The sequence below is a fragment of the Sceloporus occidentalis genome, unplaced genomic scaffold (assembly GCF_023333645.1).
Source record: "Sceloporus occidentalis isolate IW3139 unplaced genomic scaffold, rSceOcc1.0.p SCAF_1, whole genome shotgun sequence".
NCBI classification, from domain to species: Eukaryota; Metazoa; Chordata; class Lepidosauria; order Squamata; family Phrynosomatidae; genus Sceloporus; species Sceloporus occidentalis.
The window spans coordinates 178,600,653-178,622,683 of NW_028316981.1; the positions used below are offsets into that span (position 1 = coordinate 178,600,653).

The 22,031-nt window shown below is 40.4% G+C and overlaps 2 protein-coding genes across 2 annotated transcripts; both read left to right on the plus strand.

The window, feature by feature from the left end:
• The first annotated feature begins 1,089 nt into the window (after positions 1 to 1,089).
• On the plus strand, positions 1,090 to 4,890 carry LOC149322866 (lysozyme C, milk isozyme-like). The gene is made up of 4 exons (XM_089483964.1): positions 1,090 to 1,258; positions 2,558 to 2,716; positions 3,346 to 3,427; positions 4,729 to 4,890. Exons 1-4 carry the CDS (start codon positions 1,117 to 1,119, stop codon positions 4,793 to 4,795), a joined length of 450 nt encoding a protein of 149 aa, XP_089340090.1. The 5' UTR covers positions 1,090 to 1,116; the 3' UTR covers positions 4,796 to 4,890.
• Positions 4,891 to 11,551: 6,661 nt separating this feature from the next.
• LOC149322867 (immunoglobulin lambda-1 light chain-like) lies at positions 11,552 to 21,843 on the plus strand. The gene is made up of 3 exons (XM_089483913.1): positions 11,552 to 11,662; positions 17,249 to 17,611; positions 21,514 to 21,843. The coding sequence occupies exons 1-3, from the start codon at positions 11,611 to 11,613 to the stop codon at positions 21,831 to 21,833; spliced, it is 735 nt and encodes a 244-aa protein (XP_089340039.1). The 5' UTR covers positions 11,552 to 11,610; the 3' UTR covers positions 21,834 to 21,843.
• Positions 21,844 to 22,031: the final 188 nt, after the last annotated feature.

A 22,031-nucleotide genomic window follows, 5' to 3' on the forward strand; every position in this document is an offset into this window, starting at 1 on the left:
GTGCAAAAGTAGTTTCTGCTCAGCTAACTCAGCAGGTGGGAGAGAAAAGAAGATGGGAAAATCTCCCCTGTAGGCTCAGGAAAAAGCAAACAGCTGCAGCCTTTCCTAGCTTGCATGTTTTACCCCATTAATAACTTTAGCCATCTTGAGAACACTCTGATGTTACTTGACCACACATATCTGTGAAATGCTGGCCAATATGAAGTGTAAAAAACTATCTCCCTATATAGTTCTGCCTGAGTTTAGAGATCTTGAGGAATGATGTCCTCTCAACCCCACCACCCCCCTAGACATGTCTGATGAAAGAGAGACTTCTGAGTAGCTGAGGAACTCCCTTCCATGGGAGACTAGGGCTGCATCCACACTGCAGAAATAATCTGGTTTGACACCACTTTAATTGCCATGGGTTAGTGCTATGGAATTCTGGGAAGTGTTGTTTGTTGTGGTACCATCTGCTCAACAATCTACACTTCCCAGACTTCCATAGCATTGAGCCATGGCAGTTAAAGTGGTGTCAAACTGGATTATTTCTGCAGTGTGGATGCAGACTAGGTTGACCCTCATTCTCCTCTCCTTTTGACTTGCATGGAAAAGCCATTTTATATTGGCCTGGTACATACCGCCAATAAGCGGCATACCAGGACCGATTCTAGGGTTAGGCTCACAGATTCCTGGGTGCGAGACTGTATCCTACCCCCTCACACTGACACTCCCAACGATAGCATTGTGATTATACCTTCAATCCTGTGGTTCCATCCTGTGGAAGCCTGGGATTTGCAGTTTGAGGAGTGTTACGTAGACTTCTCAGCCAGGGAAATCATCTGGTGCCTCTGACAAAACTATAACCCCCAGGAGTCAACAGGATGCAGACTTGGCAGCTCAAGTGGGATCATAGTGCTACATAGTGTGTAGTTTGAAACCGCCCTCAGTCCCTTCTTTGTGTTGGCTTTGACTCCACGTTCTGTTGACACACTAGGCAAGGAGAGGGTTTGTCTCCTAAAGGTCCTCTCAAAGTCATGTCTATCATGGAGTGACCTTTCCAGAGGTGTGCCAAAAATTCTGTTATAAAAAGCAGCCACTGCACTCTCTTCCCAACTTGACTTCGCTTGAACAGCCATGATGAAGACTCTCTGCTCACTCGTCCTCCTCGCCTGCGTCCTGGCCACAGGACAGGCAGAGTACCTCTCACAATGTGATGTGGCCCAGCAGCTCCAGCAGTTGGGACTGGATGGATACGCTGGCTACAGTCTGGCCAATTGTAAGTGGTTGGCAAGCATATATGGAAATGGCAGACTGCTTGGGAATGGGCAAGACTGTGTATTATGTTAAGTGACATAGTGTTGATCTTCCATATCTATCTCCCCAAGTATCCAGCCAAAGTTATGGAGGATGGTGGGCTCTGCCATTCTAGTTATATTGAATTGGGAGCAGAGTGAATCTAAGAGCATATTAATGTTTGTCTATTAGTTAGCTTATAACCAATCTTTCCTCCAACAAAGGCAGTATATCTAGCTTTCCTTCTCTTCCTCACCAGTGGAGGGTTGGTGTCACCAACCCCCCATTGACCTCCCACACCACATCATACAGAATCCTTAGTCATGTTTTTGTACTAATGTTACTCATAAATCGTAATTCCCTTATATCACTGAATGTAATGGCCATACATAATGACATAAACAACTAGCAAAATTAAAATGTATTCCTTTCAATTCCAATATCATATGTACAGCCTTGAGGTATTTACATGTGCATTGTTTCAAGTGGTTAAAGTGAAAATTTGATAAGGTGAGATGTTTTTCAAGAAAATTTTAAAAGAAATTAGTCCCTCAACATCAACTATGGAGTTTATCACACAAGGGAAATTGGAAGTATAATTCAATGGCAATCCAATTGCAATCATGGGGTTTAACGTTATTGCGTGATAGACTACAACACCCAATTTCGGGCAATGGGAAGTCAGTCTGAATGCAATCATGGGGTTTCACGTTATTGTGTGAGAGGTGATCACATGTAATTTTGGGCAATGGCAAGCTATTTTTGGGCAATGGGAAGTCAGTTCGAACTAGCAAATTCACGTGAATGCGTTCTGGCCCCACTTTCTTTTCATTCGGAATTAAGAGAAATTCCTCCTGTGTGATAAACTGTTATGCTAGCTTGGATTGACAGTAGGTTGCAATCCAGCAACATCTGGAGGGACACACATTTCCCACACCTGTCCCAGGTCAAGGACCTGAGGACATGCTAGAAAGGGCTGGGGCATTATAAAGCTGCTCCACTGGGGCCTGGTTTGTGCTGAGACAACACCTGATTTCGTTGTGCAATGGCTGATCCTTTGCTGGACAGCACCCTAGTTCTCCCTGTATCTTCTGATCTATTTGAAAACCCATGTTAATATAATATGCATATAAATCCAGCTAAAAGGGCCTAATAGTGTCTTCACACTGGGCAGATACTAGGAAGGCAAGACGGTTGGACGCCTCATATGGTTTTAACAGGATGAATTCCCCACTGAGAGCCTATCATGTTTACCTCCAACCTCCCATGTTTCCTGTCTCAGGGGTCTGCATGGCGTACCACGAGAGCAGCTTCAACACTGATGCCATAAACTATGACAGCAATGGTAGTGCTGACTTCGGCATCTTCCAGATCAACAGTCGTTACTGGTGCCAGAACGGTGATGAGTATAGCTCCAACATCTGTGGAATTCAATGCTCCCGTAAGAATTGCCTTCTCATGGAGGATACTTTGTCTAAATCAGGGAGGAGGGACCACATGGCTCTCCAGAGATTCCTGCAGCTCCCACCATCCAAGGCAATCACTCACACTGCCAAGGGCTGATGGGAGTTGCAGTCCAACAACATCTATAGAATTAGCCTAAACTTTATGCTCACCTTTTCTGGGGAGGCTCTTCTCATGCTGGAAGACTCTTGCCAGTGCTCTTTGGAGGCACAATGGTTACTCTACCAAAAGTTAAACTGTGGGAAACTCACAAGTCTCCTTCATCACCCTGAAACTGTTCCAGCCAGTGGTGTCACTAAGGATGGCATCATCTAGTGCAGTAACTCATGATGTCAACCCCCCCCCATTGACCTCCTCCCATACCACACCATACAGAATCCTTAGTAATGTTTTTGTACTAAAGTTACTCATAAATTGTAATTCCCATATATCACCAAATGTAACGGTAATAGCTGTGCGTAAACAACTAGCAAAATTAAAATTATACCTTTAAAATTAAAATATTGTACACTCCCCCATACCTCCTTTATGACGCCCCTGATTCCAACCCTAAAACATTTCGACAAGGAACTTTTCTGCTTAACATTTTACCTTCTTCCCTTGCAGAACTGCTGACAAATAACATCGCTGTAGATGTGGCTTGTGCTAAGACCATAGTCACAGATTCATGGAATGGAATGGGTGCCTGGTAAGGGAGCATTGACTGTTGTGGGTTTGGGGGTTCGGTTTCAAGCTGTCAAGCTTCTACTTGACTCATTCCCTTGCAATAAACAGAAGACTGCAGAGAGCACCTCATGCAGGTGCTGAAAAAGCAGAATAACTTTTAACAAGAATGATTTCTAAGCTGTGTACTCAGGTGTCAGAAAAGAGAATTGCCAGTGTGTCACAAGAAATACTTCAACCATTATTCAAAACAAACCCAAGATAGCTACACCCCAAATTAAATGCATGGGCCTGAATCCTATTGTTAATGACAACTAGAGAAGACCTTTAGATTTACCTACATGTTGACTCAACATTCAACAACTGGTTCTGTGGGATTTACCATAGCAAAACCTCCAACATTTTGTGGGTTGGCTTCAACTTATAGTGACTCTATAAATGAGGGACCTTCAAGAAAAGCCCAGTCACCAGCATCCTTGGTCAAATCTTGCAGAATCAGAATTGTGGCTTACTTTGAATTGTGCTTCTGCTCCACTGCAGAAATTAAACCATTTGATACCACTTTAACTGCCAAGATTAAGTGCTATGGAGTTCTGGGATCTGTAGTTTTGTGAGATATTTAGCCTTCCTTGTCAGAGTTCTGGTGCCCCACCAAACAACAAATCCCAAAATTTCATAGCACCGAGCTGTGGAGGTGAATTACTTTAATTCTGCAGCATGGCAGCACCTGTAATATTGTCTTCCTCTTTTCCTGCTGCAGTTAATTTAACCATACATTATTGCTTTCCTAATGAATCAAATCATCTTATCAAAAGCATCAAAAGTAGAATAGCTTTCCTTTAGTTATGTTGGCTTCTAGTGAAAGTTTGGAATTGATTTGCTCTTTGCTTCTACCGCTATATGCCTTCAAGTCAACCCTAATTTATGGCAACCCTCTTCTAGTGTTTCCTTTGCAAGATTTGTTAGAAGTTTTTTGATTGCTTACATCTCAGGTCAAAAAAAAATGTGATGTGCCCATGGTCAGCCAGTGGTTTTCGGTGGCTGAGCAGAGATTCAAACCTTAGTCTCCCAGAGTAATAAGTCAACACTCAAACCACTACACCACGCTAACTCTCACCACAGAAAACAATACATTGTTCATACCATATTCAACTCTCTTTAAAACAATGGTCTCCCCCCCCCCAGACAATTACAGCTGTTAATATTTTTTAGGCAGCCCATAGCTTAATTCCGGCAATTTTTATCATCTGATTTTTATCATCTAAATCCACGCAGTTCATTAAGAAAACAATAAGCAAGACATTCTCATCTGTTTTCTTTTCCCAGGGTGGCATGGAGCACATATTGCCAGGGCCAGGATCTCTCTGGTTATATTGCGGGATGCAATCTGTAGAGAAACCATCCTCTGAAGATTGTGGAAACATGGCTCTCTCATCATTATCATCTGTAAGAAACAGCTCTACTTAAACTCATAATAAATGCATTAAATAAAACGGTCTGTCTGTCAGTGTTATTTCAGTTCCTACATTTGCACTGGAGGCCATGCAGGCTGAAGGATTCTGAAAGCAATAGTGTTTTTCTAAACTCTAGACAGGAACATGTTTGTGGTATTTACAGCAAATGCTCTGGCTTTGTCCTCTTGTACAGAACAGATGTGAAGCCTAACTTTTGAAGTAACCTAGTACTACACAGCCTCCAGCATTTCACAAAGAAAACGTTGGACATGTATGGTCAAGCAACATCAGAGCATGGCCAAGAGGGCAAAAGTTATTAATGAGCAAAAAAACACAAACCAAGAGAGGCTGCAGCATTTTGCTCTTGCCAGGGCCTTGTAGCAAGAACAAGATTCTGCCTCCTTTCTCCCTTGCCACATACTGAACTGAACAGTGTGGGAAGAAGCTAGAGGCAAAGGGGAATGGTGGGAGGAAAAATAAACTGGAACATTTTAAAAGCCGCTGGGAACAAGGGACAGAAGAGGAATAATTGGGACCGTTTCTGCCAAATCAGGACAGTTGGAGGATATGGAACTGACATTGGTTAGCCTGACAACAATGGTGTCAAGATGGGGGGCTCTCAACTCTTCCTTATCTTTCCAAATAATGGAGAATAGCAGGTTTGTGTGACACTGAAGGAAGAAACACAATCCCATTAACCCAATCCCATTAGCAAACTGATACTGTGTGTATGAAGTCATGCCCATTTTATTTAATCTGAAGGAATTGTTTCCTTTTCTGCAGAGTTCACATGATGTCCCACTCCCAATTGCTTCTCCCATAGTCTCATGAAAAGGCAATACATTACAGTGGATCCTTGGTATCTGCTAGGGTTTGGTTCCCGGATTCATGCACACACACATGGATACCAGCATCCATGAATAGCATAGTAAAATGGTGTCCCTTATATAAAATGGCAAAACCAAGGTTTGCTTTTGGGAATATTTAAAATATATATTTTCATACCATGGATGGGTCAATCCGTGGATGAAGAATCTATGGCTACAAAGGGCCAACTGCATTCATTATTTTCTTTGTTATTGTTGTATTTTTAATATCAGGGATGGGGAGAAGTGTTTGTAGGATTATCATTTTTTACTTTGTATGCCAAATAATTTGGCTGCTAATGAGTACCACTACACCTTGACTTAAGTGAGTGTTGGAACTAGGGAACTGGAAGCATTTGCTGCTCTGCCCCAGGCAGCAAAACATTTTGACCTGGCCATGCTTGCACATAAACCTCCTCAGTGAGCAATAAGGACCCCTCATTGAGAAGAATTTGTAGTCAAGAATTTGTGGCCTTTAATCACATTCACCCAAACGCCCATGGAAGCCTTCTTCCAACCTTCACCCTAAAGAGGTCACCCTAAAGACGTCAGAATACAGCAGGCCTGAATGTTGGAGGATGTTTTCATCTTGTGAAGTGCTGGATTAGGCCCATTGTAATAAGGTTGACTTAAAACAAGGTATTAATTGAAGATCCCCAGGTTGCAGCCCTGAGATTCTTTCAATTTACTCCTGAATTGGTGAAGAGGGGAGGTATGACTTCTCCCCCATGTCTCCTTTACTTCTTTCTTCAGTTTTTTCAACATGCTAAGCTAAGGTAAGTATGGGGCAAAGGCAAACATGAGAGAAGGGAGAAGACCAAAGAAGCCTAATCTCCTATGCCTTAAAGGTCAGTTAAGGTATGGCCTGCAACACTAACTGGGAATCTATCCTCATTAATTCCAGTTGAGTAGAAGCCATATATTTGTTGTTGTTGTTGTTGTTGTTGTATGCCTTCAAGTCATTTACAATCTATGACAACTCGAAGGCATCTATAATGGAGTTTTGTTGGCAAGATTAGTTTTGACGAGGTTTGCCATTGCCGTTCTCTGTGGTTGAGAGCATGTGATTTGCCCAAGATCACCCAGTGCATTTCATGGCCAAGCTGGGGGGGGGGGGGGGAGGTCAAACCTTGATCTTCAGAGTTGTAGTCCAAGACTCAAACCACTACACCACATACTTGCATACATACCAGCTCCATGTTTCAGAACAGCAAAGCATTTAGTACCTTACCACTGGCAGCCTTACTGTCCCTGGAAGCCATAAGGACAGGCCCACAAGTGTACCAGTGGTTTGCGGTTAGGTGTTTTTAAGCTGTTGAGCAAAACAAGTTGAGAAAAACAGGGACCAGGTGTGTAAGAATCACCCATCGCTGGCCTATAATTAGCTCAGATACCTTCCAGAGTGATCTCAATTCATTGGGTTAGAGGAACCGAAAAGCAGCTGAGGTTCCAAAATCTCCATCACCTGCTCAGCTGTTATGTTGTTTGTCAGTTTGGAGAAACTAGGGTAGTAGGTGACGTGTCACTAGACCAGAGGTCCTGCTATAGCTCCATCTTGCCATATAGGCTAAACAAGATCCTCATTTCATAAAAGATCTGCTCTGTCAGACTCCATTTTGACATCTGCTAGCCCTAGCGTTGGCTCGCCAATTGTGACCGCAAGGAAGGCCTCCTGCACATATTTTGATTCATTTCTATTACACACCTTCTTTTAAAGCTAATGTGGTGGAACTTTCACAGCTAAGCAACTCATCATAAGCAGCTCAATGGTCTGAAGTATAAAAGCATCAACCTTTGAAGCCAAGGAGTGTGTCTTCAAATATCCAAAGTGTTTCCTCCTTCAGTATTGCTCTACAGTTTCAACCAGGAAGAAAAACCTGGCCTTTGATTTCTGCACGTGAGACACCCTCTGTAGAATTTTGCTAAATCTTGTTTTAAGTGTGCAAGGCTGACTCTAACACTAGACAGAGTGAGGTGGTCGCCTTTAGTAACAAATTCCAAGGGACAGTATTGTGTGCCATAGAGGGTTGTTGGACCTCAAGGCACCAGCTGTAGTCTCATGGAACTCTGAGTCTCCAGGCAGGGAAATAAATCTCAACACAAGAAGCACCAGAAGAGGAGGACAGTCTGGTTTTAACAATGTGAGATGGCTTTAAAATCTGGGCACCCACTCTCTTTCCATTCCCAAATGATGTCAAGACAAAGCAGTTAAGAGGCAAATTCAGGGCCAGACTACTCCAAGGACACTCCAGAGTATTCTGGAAGATGTAGACAAGCCCAAGACGTGTTTTAGTAATAGCTTCAGTCATCTTCTCAAGAGAGTGTTAGATAACTGCATCTATGAGACTTCAGGTAACAATGTAATGAATTACAAGTGTTAATCCGACTGCGTTAAATGTATTCAGCACATCAAATGAGACAACATCAAAAAGCCCAATATTGTGGATTGCAAACTCACAGTCCACAGTAAAGTCTGGCACCATGTCCACATGATCACTGAGTCATTTGTTACATGTCAGTTAGTGTTTGCAATTCATTGTTATGTGGAAAGCTTTTCCTCTAAAAAGCAATGTATCATCAACAATTTTTAGTGATACAGTGTTGTTGTTGTTGTGTCCCTTCAAGTCGTACCCAACTTATGGTGACTCAAAGGCAAACCTATCACAGGGTTTTCTTGGCAAGGTCTTTCAGAGGGGGTTTGCCATTGCCATCCTCTAAAGCTGAGAGAGTGTGATTTGCCTAAGGTCACCCAGTGGATTTCCATGACTGAGTCAGGATTCAAATCCTGGTCTCCAGAGTCATAGTCCAACAATCAACCATGCTGACTCTTGATACAGTACCGGGGTTACTTGTTGTCCACTGTGGTTTGGCTCCAGAGAACAATAATTAAAAAATGCTCTTGAGTGATACATGCAGACATTATCTTGTATTGACCAAACAATCTTTGACCAATGTTTATGGACAAAATAAACACAAAAGCTGAAAATCACCTGTTCTTAAATTTGTCTTAATTCTAGTAATCCTATTAGCAGCAACTTCTAAATTCATTCATTTCCAAGGAAATTACAGCTTCTCAAGTTAGCACCTCTCTGGCAAGGAGAACAGTGTTTCTGGACACTAGAAGATAACCTGAACAAACTGTATCTCCAATATCAAGGAAACTTTGTTTCTGCAGAAACAGCCTTCTTTCCAACACATACAAGACATAGCGGGCAAGCAGGCCCTAGTGAAGCCAGTGCCAATATGCCTATATCTCTGGAAATGTGAAACCAAACCTACTGAATCTTCTTGCCCAGCTTCTGTGATGGGTTTGTGAATGAAGAGTGGAGAATGAGCTCTTAACCCCTGGTGTTGTTGCAGGGATTTTGTTATGCTCAATGAATGGGATGGATGTGATAAGTTGCATTTTCCCTTCCCTGCTTGATGAACTTATTTAAAACTTAGTTAAATACTGCTTTGGAAATCGTCTCTTTGGAATATAAGACACAATGAGAAGATAAACAACCTGATTCTATGTAGACAGACAAGCACAGGAATGAGTAAGTTGTCTTGCCAGATCCCAGATGATGACACTGGCTGGGAGGTGTAGTTCAGCACCTCTAGAGGGAATCTCAGCAGGAAAAATAGTTTCAGACAATAAAACTGAAAAGCTACCATGTGTGTTATGATGTAAGGTTCTGTGATGTGATTACAGCCTACACAATCAGATGTGTTAAGTGTTATCCTGGATTGCACTATACACACATTTTCTCTTTTTGTGTGTGTCTTTGAGGCCAGAAGGAAATGAAAGGCTGAAAGTACAGACAGTGACAATTACCTTCTTAACAGCAGTCATTCACACAACATCTTCCAAGGAATGATAACAGAGAAATCCTTGCTTCAGAAAACAGATCATCACTGTAGTATTATCTCTGTGGGGCGGGGGGGGGGGGGGACCCATTGTCCCATTCAATCCACAAGAGAGAGGCATTTTCAAGCTACCTTTTAGCAGTTCTCTTGACTCACTGGTGCAATTTTTCAGGGGTCCATATGATATCAACTTTTGCTTGTATCAATCCTTCCCTCAACATTTCTATCTTCTTCTTTTTAAAAAACAGTTAAGGAGAAAAAGTCAGAACAGCTGCAAGATGTCTTTGGACTTCTGCTGTTTGACTCTGCAGGAGCCAGCGTGGTTTAGTGGTTTCAGTGTTGGACTAGGACCACAGTTTAAATCTATGCTCAGCCATGGAAGCCCACTGGGTAACCATGTGCAAATCACATTTTCTCAGGCTCAGAGGAAGGCAAAAGCAAATCCCCTCTGAAAAAATCTTGCGAGGAAAATTTGGTGATAAGGTCACCATCAGTGGCATCAGTAGGGTTGGGTATCACATGGTGTGGCAACTCATGATATACCGTTAACAATGACTTCCCCCCATACCATACCCATACAGAATCCTTAGTAAAAAATTTTGTACTAATAGTAGTCATAAATAGTAAATCCTGTATATCACTGAAAGTAGTGGTAATAGTTATGACATAAACAACTAGCAAAATTAAAAGTATACCTTTAAAATACAACATCATAAACACAGCCTAAATGTATGTACATGCATATAGTTTCATGTGGTTAAAGTCAACATTTGGTAAGATGTGATGTTTTTAAAAGAATATATAAAAAGAATATTTTTAAAGGAATTGATTTAAAAAAAAACCTCTTAACATTTTACATTTTAAAAAAACCTAGAGCCTCGTCTTTCTCCTCTCATTGAGCCCCACTCACACCGTCTCTTCAGCATTTTAAAGGGACACAGACAAACACCAGAGCTCTTTTCTGCTCAAAAAGGCAGATGTTTGGGGAGCAGTGGTGCCTTCTGGTGTGGCCTGCAGTGATGCCCCTGGTCACCATAAGTCAGAAATTGCTTGATGGCACACAACAACAAACTATTAGGAGTCCTCCATTTGGAAGCATCCATGGAGCTCAACTTCCTGGTGAAATGTAATTCAATCATTTCGTTTTACCATCTGGCATAGGAGTTTATCGCATTGGCTTTGCTCCCGTGATAAACATGGGATGTAACTTTAAGAAAGCGGATCTTCTCACATTTCCCCATTGCTGGGGAGTATGTAGCCTGTTTACAACCCGGGCTTCTGCTGCATCTTTTCAAGAACAGGGGGGAAAAACATTCTTGAAAAGATGCAGAAGGAGCTTGGAGAAGCCTGGGTTGCAAACGGGCTGCGTACTCCATGGCAATGGGGAAATGCAATAAGATCCACCTTTGCAAAGTTACATCCTGCGTCTATCATGGGAGTGAAGCCAATGCAATAAACTCCTTAGAGGTTTATTTGTGTAAGAACATTATCTGCAAGATTGATGGCTTAAATTCAATTGCTAGTTCAGTTAAAATGGACCCACTGAATATATAGCTGATTAAACCTATCACATTTCCCCATACCCCAGAAATAAACTCTCAAAACAGAATAAAACAGATTATTACAGTTATATTATTACAGCCGCACCCAGTTATCTAATCCCAGTATGTTTTGGGGTGATGGTGGTTTTTTTAAATGGATATATTAGCCTCAGCATTATTGACAAAATTCGCCCAGGGAGCTATAATCACCCTTGCGCTGGACAGTTTATATATATATATATATATATATATATATATATATGCATAGTATGAAATTGCCTATCTTTTTCCAGATACCCAACTTTAGCCAATCATTGAGCTATTTTGCCAGAACTCCAAAACAGTAATGGGCCGGTAAGCAAATGCTTGCAAATGGCCACGGTAGTCATAAAGCAAGGTGTGCTCTGTGTGTGTGTGTGTGTGAAGGGTGCATGAAAAGTGCTCTCTGTTGAACTGCGATGCTGTTTCGTGACATAGCCCACACCGAAGCTGAGAAGGATGAGGTCCCGCATGATCTTGCTCTGTCTCTCATTGGCTTTATCCATCCATGGTGAGTACAGTACTATAATGCATAATTAGATGCCAAGCTAGGAAGACTAAGAATATGCCTTGGACCACTAAAAATGACTGGGAAAAGAAGAGTTGATGTCCAAGAGCCCTATGCAATGGTAGACAACTATAACAGGTGTGGAGACTAATTTTCTGCCTCTGGCACCCTCAGTTGAATTCCTGTAGTGCCAAGAATGCCCACTCCATGGAAATGGTTGAGATAGGTTGATACAGTGGGGCCACATTTCCCAACCCTGTTATACACTTTTAGTGTTTGCTGTTACTGTTAACTGTCATCAAGCCAAGGTTGACTTATGGCAACCCTATGAATGGGAGACCTCCAGGAGTCTTGGTCATCTACAGTCTTTCAAACTCCTGGACATGGTTTCCTTGATACACTCTATATCATGGCTGTCCTCTTTTCCTCTTTTCCTACTGCCTTCCACATTACCCAGCATTAGCATCTTTTCCAGTGAGTCATGACATGCTCAAAGTACAATAGCCTCAATTTGTTCATTATGACTTTTAATGAGAGTTCAGGCTTGATTTGTTCTCAGACCCATTTTTGGCAGCCCATGACATTTGCAGCATTTCTCTTCCTGTCAGCTTTCTTCACTGCCCAGTGAAGTTACTCTCCCAGTAACTCCACTAAAAATTCACCAGCTTTGGAAAAATGGGGGAAAGTTGGGGGTCAAGATCTGAAGTTCACGCTTAGTATAGACATTAAAGAAAACTTTTACAAGATGACCCATCGCTGGTACCTAACTCCAAAAAACTAGCAAAACTATACAAGAAAGAGAAAGGTACATGTTGGAAATGTGGCCAAAATGATGGAACTTCTTACCATATTTGGTGGACATGCCCAATAAGAAGAAAATTTTGGATAGAGGTTCATAAGCTTTTGCAAGTAATATTACAAATAACAATTGAAACGGACCTGGAATGTTTCCTCTTGAACATGGTAGAAGGAAGAGAGCAGAGAAAACATCTAAAATGCATTTTATATCTGATAACGGCCACAAGAATAGCATTGCCCAGAGATGGAAAGATAAAGAAATACCAGCAATGGATGACTGGTTAACAAAATGTTTAGACTTGATGGAGATGTCTAACTGCTTTTATCAATGGGAAATCTATTCAGACATGGAAAGAAGACTCAAAATCATTAATAAAATTTTGTGAGAAGACATGGACCCATTAAATGGAAAATATACCTTGTAACAGATAGAGAAGCACGCCATAGATAATATATACAATAATATATTTTAGAGAACAAAAGAAGAATTAAATAAGAATATCCTGGTAATGAGATAGGACGGGGAAACTTTATGATAAATAGGTTTTAGATTATATATGGATGTAATAATGGTATAAGCTAAAAAATTAGGTTTATGAGATGGATAGGTATTATGAAGGAAAATAATTATAACAATACTGAGTTATATATTTTATAAAAAGCATAGCCTATATATGAATTTGCAGTTAAATGGTTTGATATGAGGAGTGGAATGTACACCAAATGCTATGCAATTACAGAGAAGAATATACATTCAGTTAGTAGCTCTGCTGTAAGAAGATGTCAACCTTGCAGGGAATACATATATCGGGGGAGAGGGGGTGGGGGCTTTATTTGGAAATGGGAAGGGAAGAAGTATTGGACTATATTGGTTATGAAATGTTAGCATGACTATTTTCTTTGTTTCTTTGTTCCCTGTTTTTTTAAGAAAACATTAAATTAAAATAAAGCTTTCGATACATACGATACATAGAAAATGTTTAGTGTCTCATAAACATATGCCAGGACAGTAATGCTGGATTTTACAGCTGTGCAATTGATTGATCGACAGACACTAAGGCAGGGGTCCCCAACCTGGGTACCCACAACGTCAAGGGGTGAGAGATGTGATTTTAGGAGTGTGTGACAAAGAGTCACTTGTGTCCCTGAGTGACGAGTCATCACTCAATTTTCTCTGAATAAATTAGAATCAAATTGCTCAATTTAGATTTGCACTGAGTTGAAAGCTTTTTTACAATTCAGTTTGATCGCCTGCAGTCTTGTATATAGCTCAATTTGAGGTTCAAAAATTAGCAATTGAACTCCAATATAATGTTAGTTTGTATGAGTTTATCTCCTAGGAATGTGGGGCATTGAAAAGGTTAGCAACAACTGCACTAAATGCTTGGACTCACCCATTGCTTGAGGGCCTAATAGCTCAAAAATGAGAGAGTGAGATGGATCTCTGTGTTTATAGAATGATTAGCTGATGTAGGATCTGCGGTTAAAGAGCCTCTAAAACAAGGGGAAAAAACCCAGCCAAAACATTTTCCTAGGCTAGAGAGAACAAGGCTGTAAGGATGTTTTGTAGAATCTGGATGTTTCTAGTCTCTTTATTTGGAAACGAGTCAACAGGAACATTTACAGTTTAGAAAAGGTAAGATGATATGAAGACCTGTCAAGATTGGCATAAACTCAAAAGAGTAGAGGGAAAGACCCATCCATCCGTCCATTTCTCCATGCACACTCTTGCTGTTCCATGCTTAATAATGACTTAGTCTAAATAATGCTACATAGCATTGAATAATAATAAATAATAGCAATAGCACTTACATTTCTATACCACTTTATAGGGCTAAGCACACTCTAAGTGGTTTACAATGAGTTAGCCAGTTGCCCCCAACAAGCTGGGTACCCCTTTTGCCAACCTACAAATGGATGGAAGGCTGAGTCATCCTGGAGCCCTGCAGGTTCGAACTCACAACGCTTTGGCCGCAGTACCATTGAACACTAGGGCTCCTTATTTATTTGTTTGTTTGTTTGTTTATCACCTCCTAGCACAAAGAAGCTTCCAAGGTGATGAACAAATAAAGGTGATTAAAACAATACAAAGATGGAAACATTTGAAAAAAACATTAAAATGCTCTCTAAAAATTTCTAAAAGCAATCTTTTAAAAAGCAGTCCTAAATGTTAAGTATTGTTTTGCTCAGAGTTTCGTAATTAAGTATATCACAAGCCAACAAGGCAGTTTAACAAAGATATGTTCAGCAGAAAAATATGGTTGAGTACATGATAAAATATAGTTTATGCAATATAGCTGTAAATAAACCATGTGACATGAATTTCTACTTATGTTTGTGTTTTCAGCTTTTATTTGGTAATGTCCTACATTTTTCTTGAATGTTCTTTTTTTAATATTTTATTATCTAACAATAACAATAACATATAACATATAGGACATACAATAACATACTACGACAAACACTAATGTACATACATATTTACAATTCTGCAATATCTACAATATATTCTATATACATCTTATTATTTGTTGTTCCATGTAACTACAGTGTTTTATAACACATATGCAATACATCCTTGCTTTCCTGCTTAAATCACGTTTCCATTCATTAATAAACATTTCTTCTTTTTCTTCTTATGATCTTATTCTTCATCCTTTTACATACTTATTATGACCATGAATGATTTATCTCTATTCTATTTCTATGTAATCCAATTTAATTTCAGGAAATTGTCCACAGTTTCCCACTCTTTATATTCTTTTTCTTTATTTTTAATTATCATAGTTAATCTGTCCATTTCCTTTAAGTCCAACACTTTTTGTATCCACTCTTCCATGTCTGGTATCCTTTTATTTTTCCAATTTTTTGCCAGTAAAATTCTAGCAGCAGTTATTAAATTAAGAGCTACTCTCCAATATTTTTCTCGTTCTCATGACCCATAAAGGAAGTCATATTTAAGAGGTACACTTCAGGAATCATCGGATATTTAATTTTGAATATTCTTTGTATGCTCTCATGAATTTTTTTCCAAAAGCTTTTTATTTTTGGGCATCCCCACCACATGTGATAATATGTGCCTGTTTCATTCTGGCACTTCCAACATTGGTTAGGGCTTACTTTATATATTTTCGCAATTCTGACAGGGGTAAAATACCACCTGTTATATACCTTTAAATAGTTTTCTTTTAAATCTTGTGCCACAGTGAATTTAGCAGTCTTTTCCCATGAGTTTTCCCAATTATTCAATGATATTGTACATCCCAATTCCTGTGCCCACTTAATCATATTTTCAGTCACATTCTCATTTTCTATCTCATATTTCATTAACACTTTATAAAATTTAGAAATTTTTCCTTTATCCTCACTCCAAATTATTTTATCTATCTCGTTCTCCTTTTTCTCAAAACCCTCTGTCTTAAAATCTTGTTTAAATTTTTCTTTTACTTGCAAGTATCCAAACCACTGTATTTCTTTTCCTTCCGCCTCCAACTCTTCTTTAGTTTTTATTTCCCAGTCTCCTTTTTTATTTACTTTTAACAAGTCTTTATATTTTAACCATTCTCTGTCTTTCTCCCACCTGCCAAAAAAGGCCTCTTGAGTGGATACCCATAATGGGATTTTACTATAATATCTTTTTTTAATTGTATTCCATATCATCAACAAAGGTTTGCGTATCTCATGATGTATAAAGTCTATGTTAACTTGTTGTTTCTGGTACCATAAATAGGCATGGAACCCATATCTTGTGTTAACCGACTCTATATTCAACATTTTATGATTGTCTATCTTAATCCAGTCCTGAATCCACAAAAGCCCACAGGCCCAAAAATACACTTTCAAGTCTGGTAAAGCACAACCACCTTTGTCATTACCTTTTTTAATATTTGAAACGTAATCCTTGCTGTTTTTCCTTTCCACAGGAATTTTTTAATTTCCATATTCCATTCTATAAAGACTTTTTCTTTCATAATTATTGGCAGATTTTGATATAAGAAAATTATTCTTGGGAGTATATTCATTTTAAAAGTTGCAACCCTCCCCAATAAAGAAATTTCCTTGTTATTCCATGTCTGTAAATCTTTTTTAATTTGGGTCCATGATCTTTTGTAGTGGTTTTCAAACAGTTCAATATTTTTATTTGTTAACCAAACACCCAAATATTTCGCTTTTCTCACTATCTTAATTTCTGCTTTCAGTGTTAATTCTGTTTCTCTTTCTTTTTTAATATTTTTCGTAATCATTAATGTTTTTTCTTTATTTACTTTAATACCAGACCATTTTCCAAATTCCTTCAATTCAATTAGGGTATCCCCTATACTCTTTATGGGGTCATCCAAGATCAAGACCATATCATCCGCATACGCGCGGAGTTTATACTCACACCCTTTTACTCTAACACCCCTTATTTTTTCATTATTTCTGATTGCATTGCATAGAACCTCAAGTACGATTATAAAAAGTAATGGAGATAGTGGGCACCCCTGTTTTGTCCCTTTTTCTACTGATATTTGTTCTGTTTTTTGACCGTTTACCACAATTTGCACTTTTTGTTCTGTATATAACTGACTTAAAGTCAGTCAGTTAAGTCATTTATTTTTCTTGAATGTTCTATATTTTGTCTTGTCCTCCTTTGTGGTTATGACATTTGGGTGCCCTACCTAAGCTGTTTTGGCTTTTGCAGATCAAAACTAGCACCTTGAATTGAATTCAGAAGGATATTGGGAGCCAGTGCAATTCTTGTAAGACCTCTTGTATATGACCTCTAAATGCTGACATCTTTATCCTCAGGTGGAGTTTTCCAACCTGTACCCACCCAGCCGCCACAGGCCTCATTTGCTGAGGGAGCCACTGCCATTCTGAAGTGCTCTCTGGAAAAAGGAAAGATCCAAGACTACCATGTCTTCTGGTTCCAGCAAAAGCCAGCTGCCCGGCCAGATTTTGTGCTGAAGCATGCCATCAATGGTCAGATAGAACAAAGCTCTCAGTCTGATGCTCGCTTTGTGCCCATCCGAGATGCTGGTGCCAATGCCTATGTGCTTCAGATCCAGGGGGTGCGCACAGAAGACAGTGCAACCTACTGGTGCATGGCAGAAGCAAACTATTTCAGCATTGCTGTCTCAGGGAGTGGGACGCAGCTCAGCATCAAAGGAGGTGAGTAACAATACCATGTAACAAAATAAGACAGCCTGGGTTTAACATTGGAGCATTGTGGCAAAGAAAACCAAATCCATTTGGGGAAGGAGTCAAGGAGCTCATGCAACATGGCATCCTAGTGCTGCTCCCAAAAAATTTCCAGTTTTACGTCTGCAATGGGTCAGCTTGTTAGCTTTAGAAAGATGCCATGCTCCAGCCTCACCCATGTCTACAGCATGGGGATGATGGCAGCGATCAACTGCACTGCAACCCTTTCAGGGTTATTGTCAAGATGACCTTGCTAAGAGAAGAGCTTTCCATGGAGAGGGATATTTCAGTTATCAAGGGTGATGCTAGCTTGCACCCTTGAAATAGCAGAATGCAGGAAGAATTACAATGGGCTATCCATATTTGCTAGGGCTATTGCAAAAACACTGTTATTTTTACCTCTCTGGTCCTTCAGCACAACTCTGTGGTCAACATCTGCCAGATGTTGACCATAAAACTGTGCTAGAGAACCTACAAATGCCTTAACAAGTGTTCTCCCTAGGAATCTCTAGGCCCTCCAGTGCAAAGTCTAGTGAAAGTTGGCCATATAGTCACACTGGAGGACCTCAAGATTCCTAGGGAGAGCATATTAAATCTGTGATGAATCAAAGCCGCAAAAGTCAAAGCTGCAAATGTGGAGGGCCGACTGTACTAGTATATACCATGTTCTATTTATGCTTTGTCAAACTAGCATTGAGAGCTCAGTTGAGGCGGAACATGAGATTGTACACAGGCAACATGTGCACTTGTGCTGATCTAAGTTCTCTCCCCACCCTCTTTCCCAAAGGCACAATGAAATTTGAATACAAAACTCATAAAAGCCTGAACACTCAGAAAAGGGACGTTTAAATCTGTCTCATGGTTATCTCTTGAGCATTCAATTCTTTGGTCTTTTCTAAGGCAATTTTTACATGGCAAAATTAGAGCCCCTGTGGAATAATGGAAAAACAGCATAATTGGGAGCTTATTGATAGGTTTTCCCCATCAATGAAAAGGAATGCTCAAAAAACCTTCGCTGGCACAGCAGTGATAAGACAGAGACAAAACCGTACAATAAGTATTTTGGGGGAAAAATGCTATTCTGCAACTTTAATTGCAGTTTTAAAGTCTTGTATGATAATGCTAACACTTCACTTGCATATTTAGAAATACAGTTTAGGTTTCCAGAAAACAGGGGTAGGCAAAATTAGTAAGAGAATGTGAATAACAGCAAATGTAATAGGTATGAACCATTTTGTATGTGTGTTTCACTATCTGCAGTGCTAGAAATTTGGGGACTGAAGAAAACTTAATGGGGGGAGGATTCTTGTTTGGGAGGGACAATGGTTTCAGTTCCCCTCATAGCTTTAACCCTGCACAACTCCATACTATCAAATCCTAGAGTATATAGTTAATGGGGTATTTAGTTATCTGATGCAGAAATTTTCAGCTCATATGATGCCAGGGACTGGTACCAGATTTATGACAATTGACTACATTTGGTTCTTCATTTACTGGAAACTCTACAGAGACTAGCAGCTGAGGTCCTGTCATCTGGCATCCATCCACGGACCACCACTTTGAGTAGCAATGCCCCAGTAGGTTTCCATGACTGAGCAGGAATTTGAACCCTGGTTTTCCAGAATCCAATGCTCAAACCACTATATCACACTGGCTGTCTGAGACATTTATTACTAGAGATTTATTAAACCAGTTACAATCATTAACAACAACAACAACAACCTGAAGCTTGAACGGTGTAGACCTTTAGAAAATGTTGAAAGCTGCTTTCCAGTGATTTTTTATTTTCCTGCCAGCAGAGGGTTCCTAACACAAGAACAGAAGGGAGCAGTGATACCTACATCTAGAGAAAATGTTACATTTGATTTTTAGTTGGGGATAGCAGACATGGGAGCTGGAGAATCGTATGGGCATAGATGGAGGCTGGATAGAGGACAGAGTTGGAGGGGAATAAGAAAGAGACTTGGGAACTAGAGAATAATCTGAGTGGTAAAAAGGTTTCTTTGGTGTAGAGTAGGATTACCAGTTCCTGGGTCTGGCCCAAAATCTCCAGTTTTCCTGAGTCATTGCCACATAAGTGATGAGGGTGGAAATTTCCTAGTTTGGGCAAGAGGAAAAACCCATGTGCAAATCTCCAACTCAGTTTAGGAAAGCAGCAACTTGCTACGGTTTGCAAAACATAATTGATGTCTTGCAGCTGTGTACAAAGCCTTTCCAGGGGTTCTATATATTTTCATTTTGATTTCATTTGTTATGGCAAATAGTCAGCATAATCTATATATTTGCTTAAATAGCTTCCTCCTTCCTCCTCAGTTATAGCGGCATCAGGGGTCACTCTCAGCTCTATTCTGCATCAACCTTCTGGCTAGAAGCAAAATCACACAGTTTAAAAAACCAACTTACTGCTGCCAAATTCAATTTGAATTCAGGATACATCTGGATTTTATCACATGTGTTCTTGCAGCCAGCACCACCAGATGGGTGCATCCTGGGTAACATCTGGCTAAAATCCAAGTTCAGCCGGCTTCTTTTCAAAGATGGGAGCCACCAGCAGCATCGGTGGCAAAAATGTGTGTGATAAAATCTGGATATATCCCGAATTTGAATTGAATTCAGCAGCGGTAAATTGTTTTTTAAAACTGTGCAGTAATCTCCTAAAAAAAATCAAAGGTTACTTATCCCACCTCTTTACATAGGCGATAATCCCTTCAATTCACCTTAATCTGGAAACAGCCTCTTCAACTAGAGACAAAATTCCTTCATTTCCCAACTGTTCTCTCTCTCTCTGTGTGTGTGTGTGTGTGTGTGTGTGTTTTAATGACAAACTATGAGCAACTCTGGCAAGTGCTAAATGCATATTAACTTCACCAGGGCTGTCCTTATGTCTCAGGTTTTGGCCCCAAAAAACTCCGGGTCTGGGGCAATACTGAACAAACAATCCTGGTGTAGAGGGATATTGGGTGTGGGGCCCATTAGTGTTGCAGTTAAAGAGAAAGTGTGGAGATAAAAAATTGTCTTGGAAATGGCAGTGTGTGTGTGTGTAGGTAAATGTCTAAGGACTAGAGGATAGTGGAACCTGCAAAAAGAGTATTGCAGGGTGTACAAAGATGGTGGGTTGGCTAGAGGGGATTGCTGGAGATGAAGAAAGAGGTGGGGGTGGGGTGGCTTTACACATATGTATTTGTAAGGGTGGCTGTGGTCCCGTACAGACAGGCCAAAATAAAGCTGCTTTGGAACACTTTGGAGGTATGCTGTTTAAATGATGCATGTGTCCTAAGAGGCCAGAAGCTGAGCCAAAGCTGTGGTCCTTAGTCTTTGGCCTGTCTGTACGGGCCCTGTGTTTCTATGAATAATGGGGAGTGGGGTAAGTATTTGTACACAGACAGCAAGATATAGTCATTGAAGTGTTGTACCAGGATGCCAGGAGACTAGAATTCAAATACCTGCTCAGCCATAGAAACCTACTGAGTAATCCTGGACACATCACATGCTCTCAGCATCAGAGGAAGGCAATAGCAAAGCCCCTCTAAATAACTCTTGCCAAGAAAGTCCTAGGAGACGGTTGCCATAAGTTGGAGTAGTCAAAGGAACATAACAACAATAGTGTGTGTGTGTGTGTGTGTGTGTGAGTGATTGAGGGAGGGAGGCTTTGTCAAGAAGTATTGGCAGTGAGCCACTTATGAGTATTGGGGATAATCACCCACACCAGTCAACTTTCCTCATTTGTCTCAACACAAAAAATCTGGTCCCAGCACTAAATCCTGGGAGTAGTACGACTCAGGAAGCCATCAAGTTATGGTCCCATGAAGAGAATGGCAAGATTCCTGGATCCTGTCTGATCCACTCACTCTGACTTGCTTTCATTTCCCCAGGAAATTCAGTAAGGGCACCCTCATCAGTCACTCTCTTGTCTGACATTTCCCAAACTACCAGCACTTCTGCAGTCCATGCCTTGTGCATAGTTGAACAATTCTACCCAGGGATTCTGGAGATCAAATGGAACATGGCTGGAAATGATATAACCGAGGGAGTGACACCTGGCCAAGTGATCATGAACAAGGATGGCTCCTACAGCACCAGCAGTGTCCTGAGCATCTCTCGAGACCTCCTCAGTTCCAAAATGCCTGTCAAGTGCTCCATACACCATGAGTCCTCAGGAGCTGTAGCTGAGCAGAGCCTGAACCCATGCTAAGGAGAGTAAAGGGAGCCTCTCCTGTACCTTTCTTTTTCGTATACAGAACAGTATACCCTCACATATTTTTGGTAATGCACAATAAAGTTGCCTTCATATCACTGCTGTGTTTGACCTCTGTTGTTTGTTGGGTGACAAATTCTGCACTGACATGAATGGAAGCTAGTCAGTTTCTATCAATCAGAATCTATCTTGTCA

Excerpts from the sequence above, each read along its gene's own strand:
- LOC149322866 (XM_089483964.1), top strand. The coding sequence starts at position 1,117 with ATGATGAAGACTCTCTGCTCACTCGTCCTCCTCGCCTGCGTCCTGGCC. Across the intron at positions 2,717-3,345 it reads CTGTGGAATTCAATGCTCCC|AACTGCTGACAAATAACATC; the intron begins GTAAGAATTGCC and ends CTTCCCTTGCAG. Across the intron at positions 3,428-4,728 it reads TGGAATGGAATGGGTGCCTG|GGTGGCATGGAGCACATATT; the intron begins GTAAGGGAGCAT and ends TTCTTTTCCCAG.
- LOC149322867 (XM_089483913.1), top strand. The coding sequence starts at position 11,611 with ATGAGGTCCCGCATGATCTTGCTCTGTCTCTCATTGGCTTTATCCATC. Across the intron at positions 11,663-17,248 it reads ATTGGCTTTATCCATCCATG|GTGGAGTTTTCCAACCTGTA; the intron begins GTGAGTACAGTA and ends CTTTATCCTCAG. Across the intron at positions 17,612-21,513 it reads GCAGCTCAGCATCAAAGGAG|GAAATTCAGTAAGGGCACCC; the intron begins GTGAGTAACAAT and ends TCATTTCCCCAG.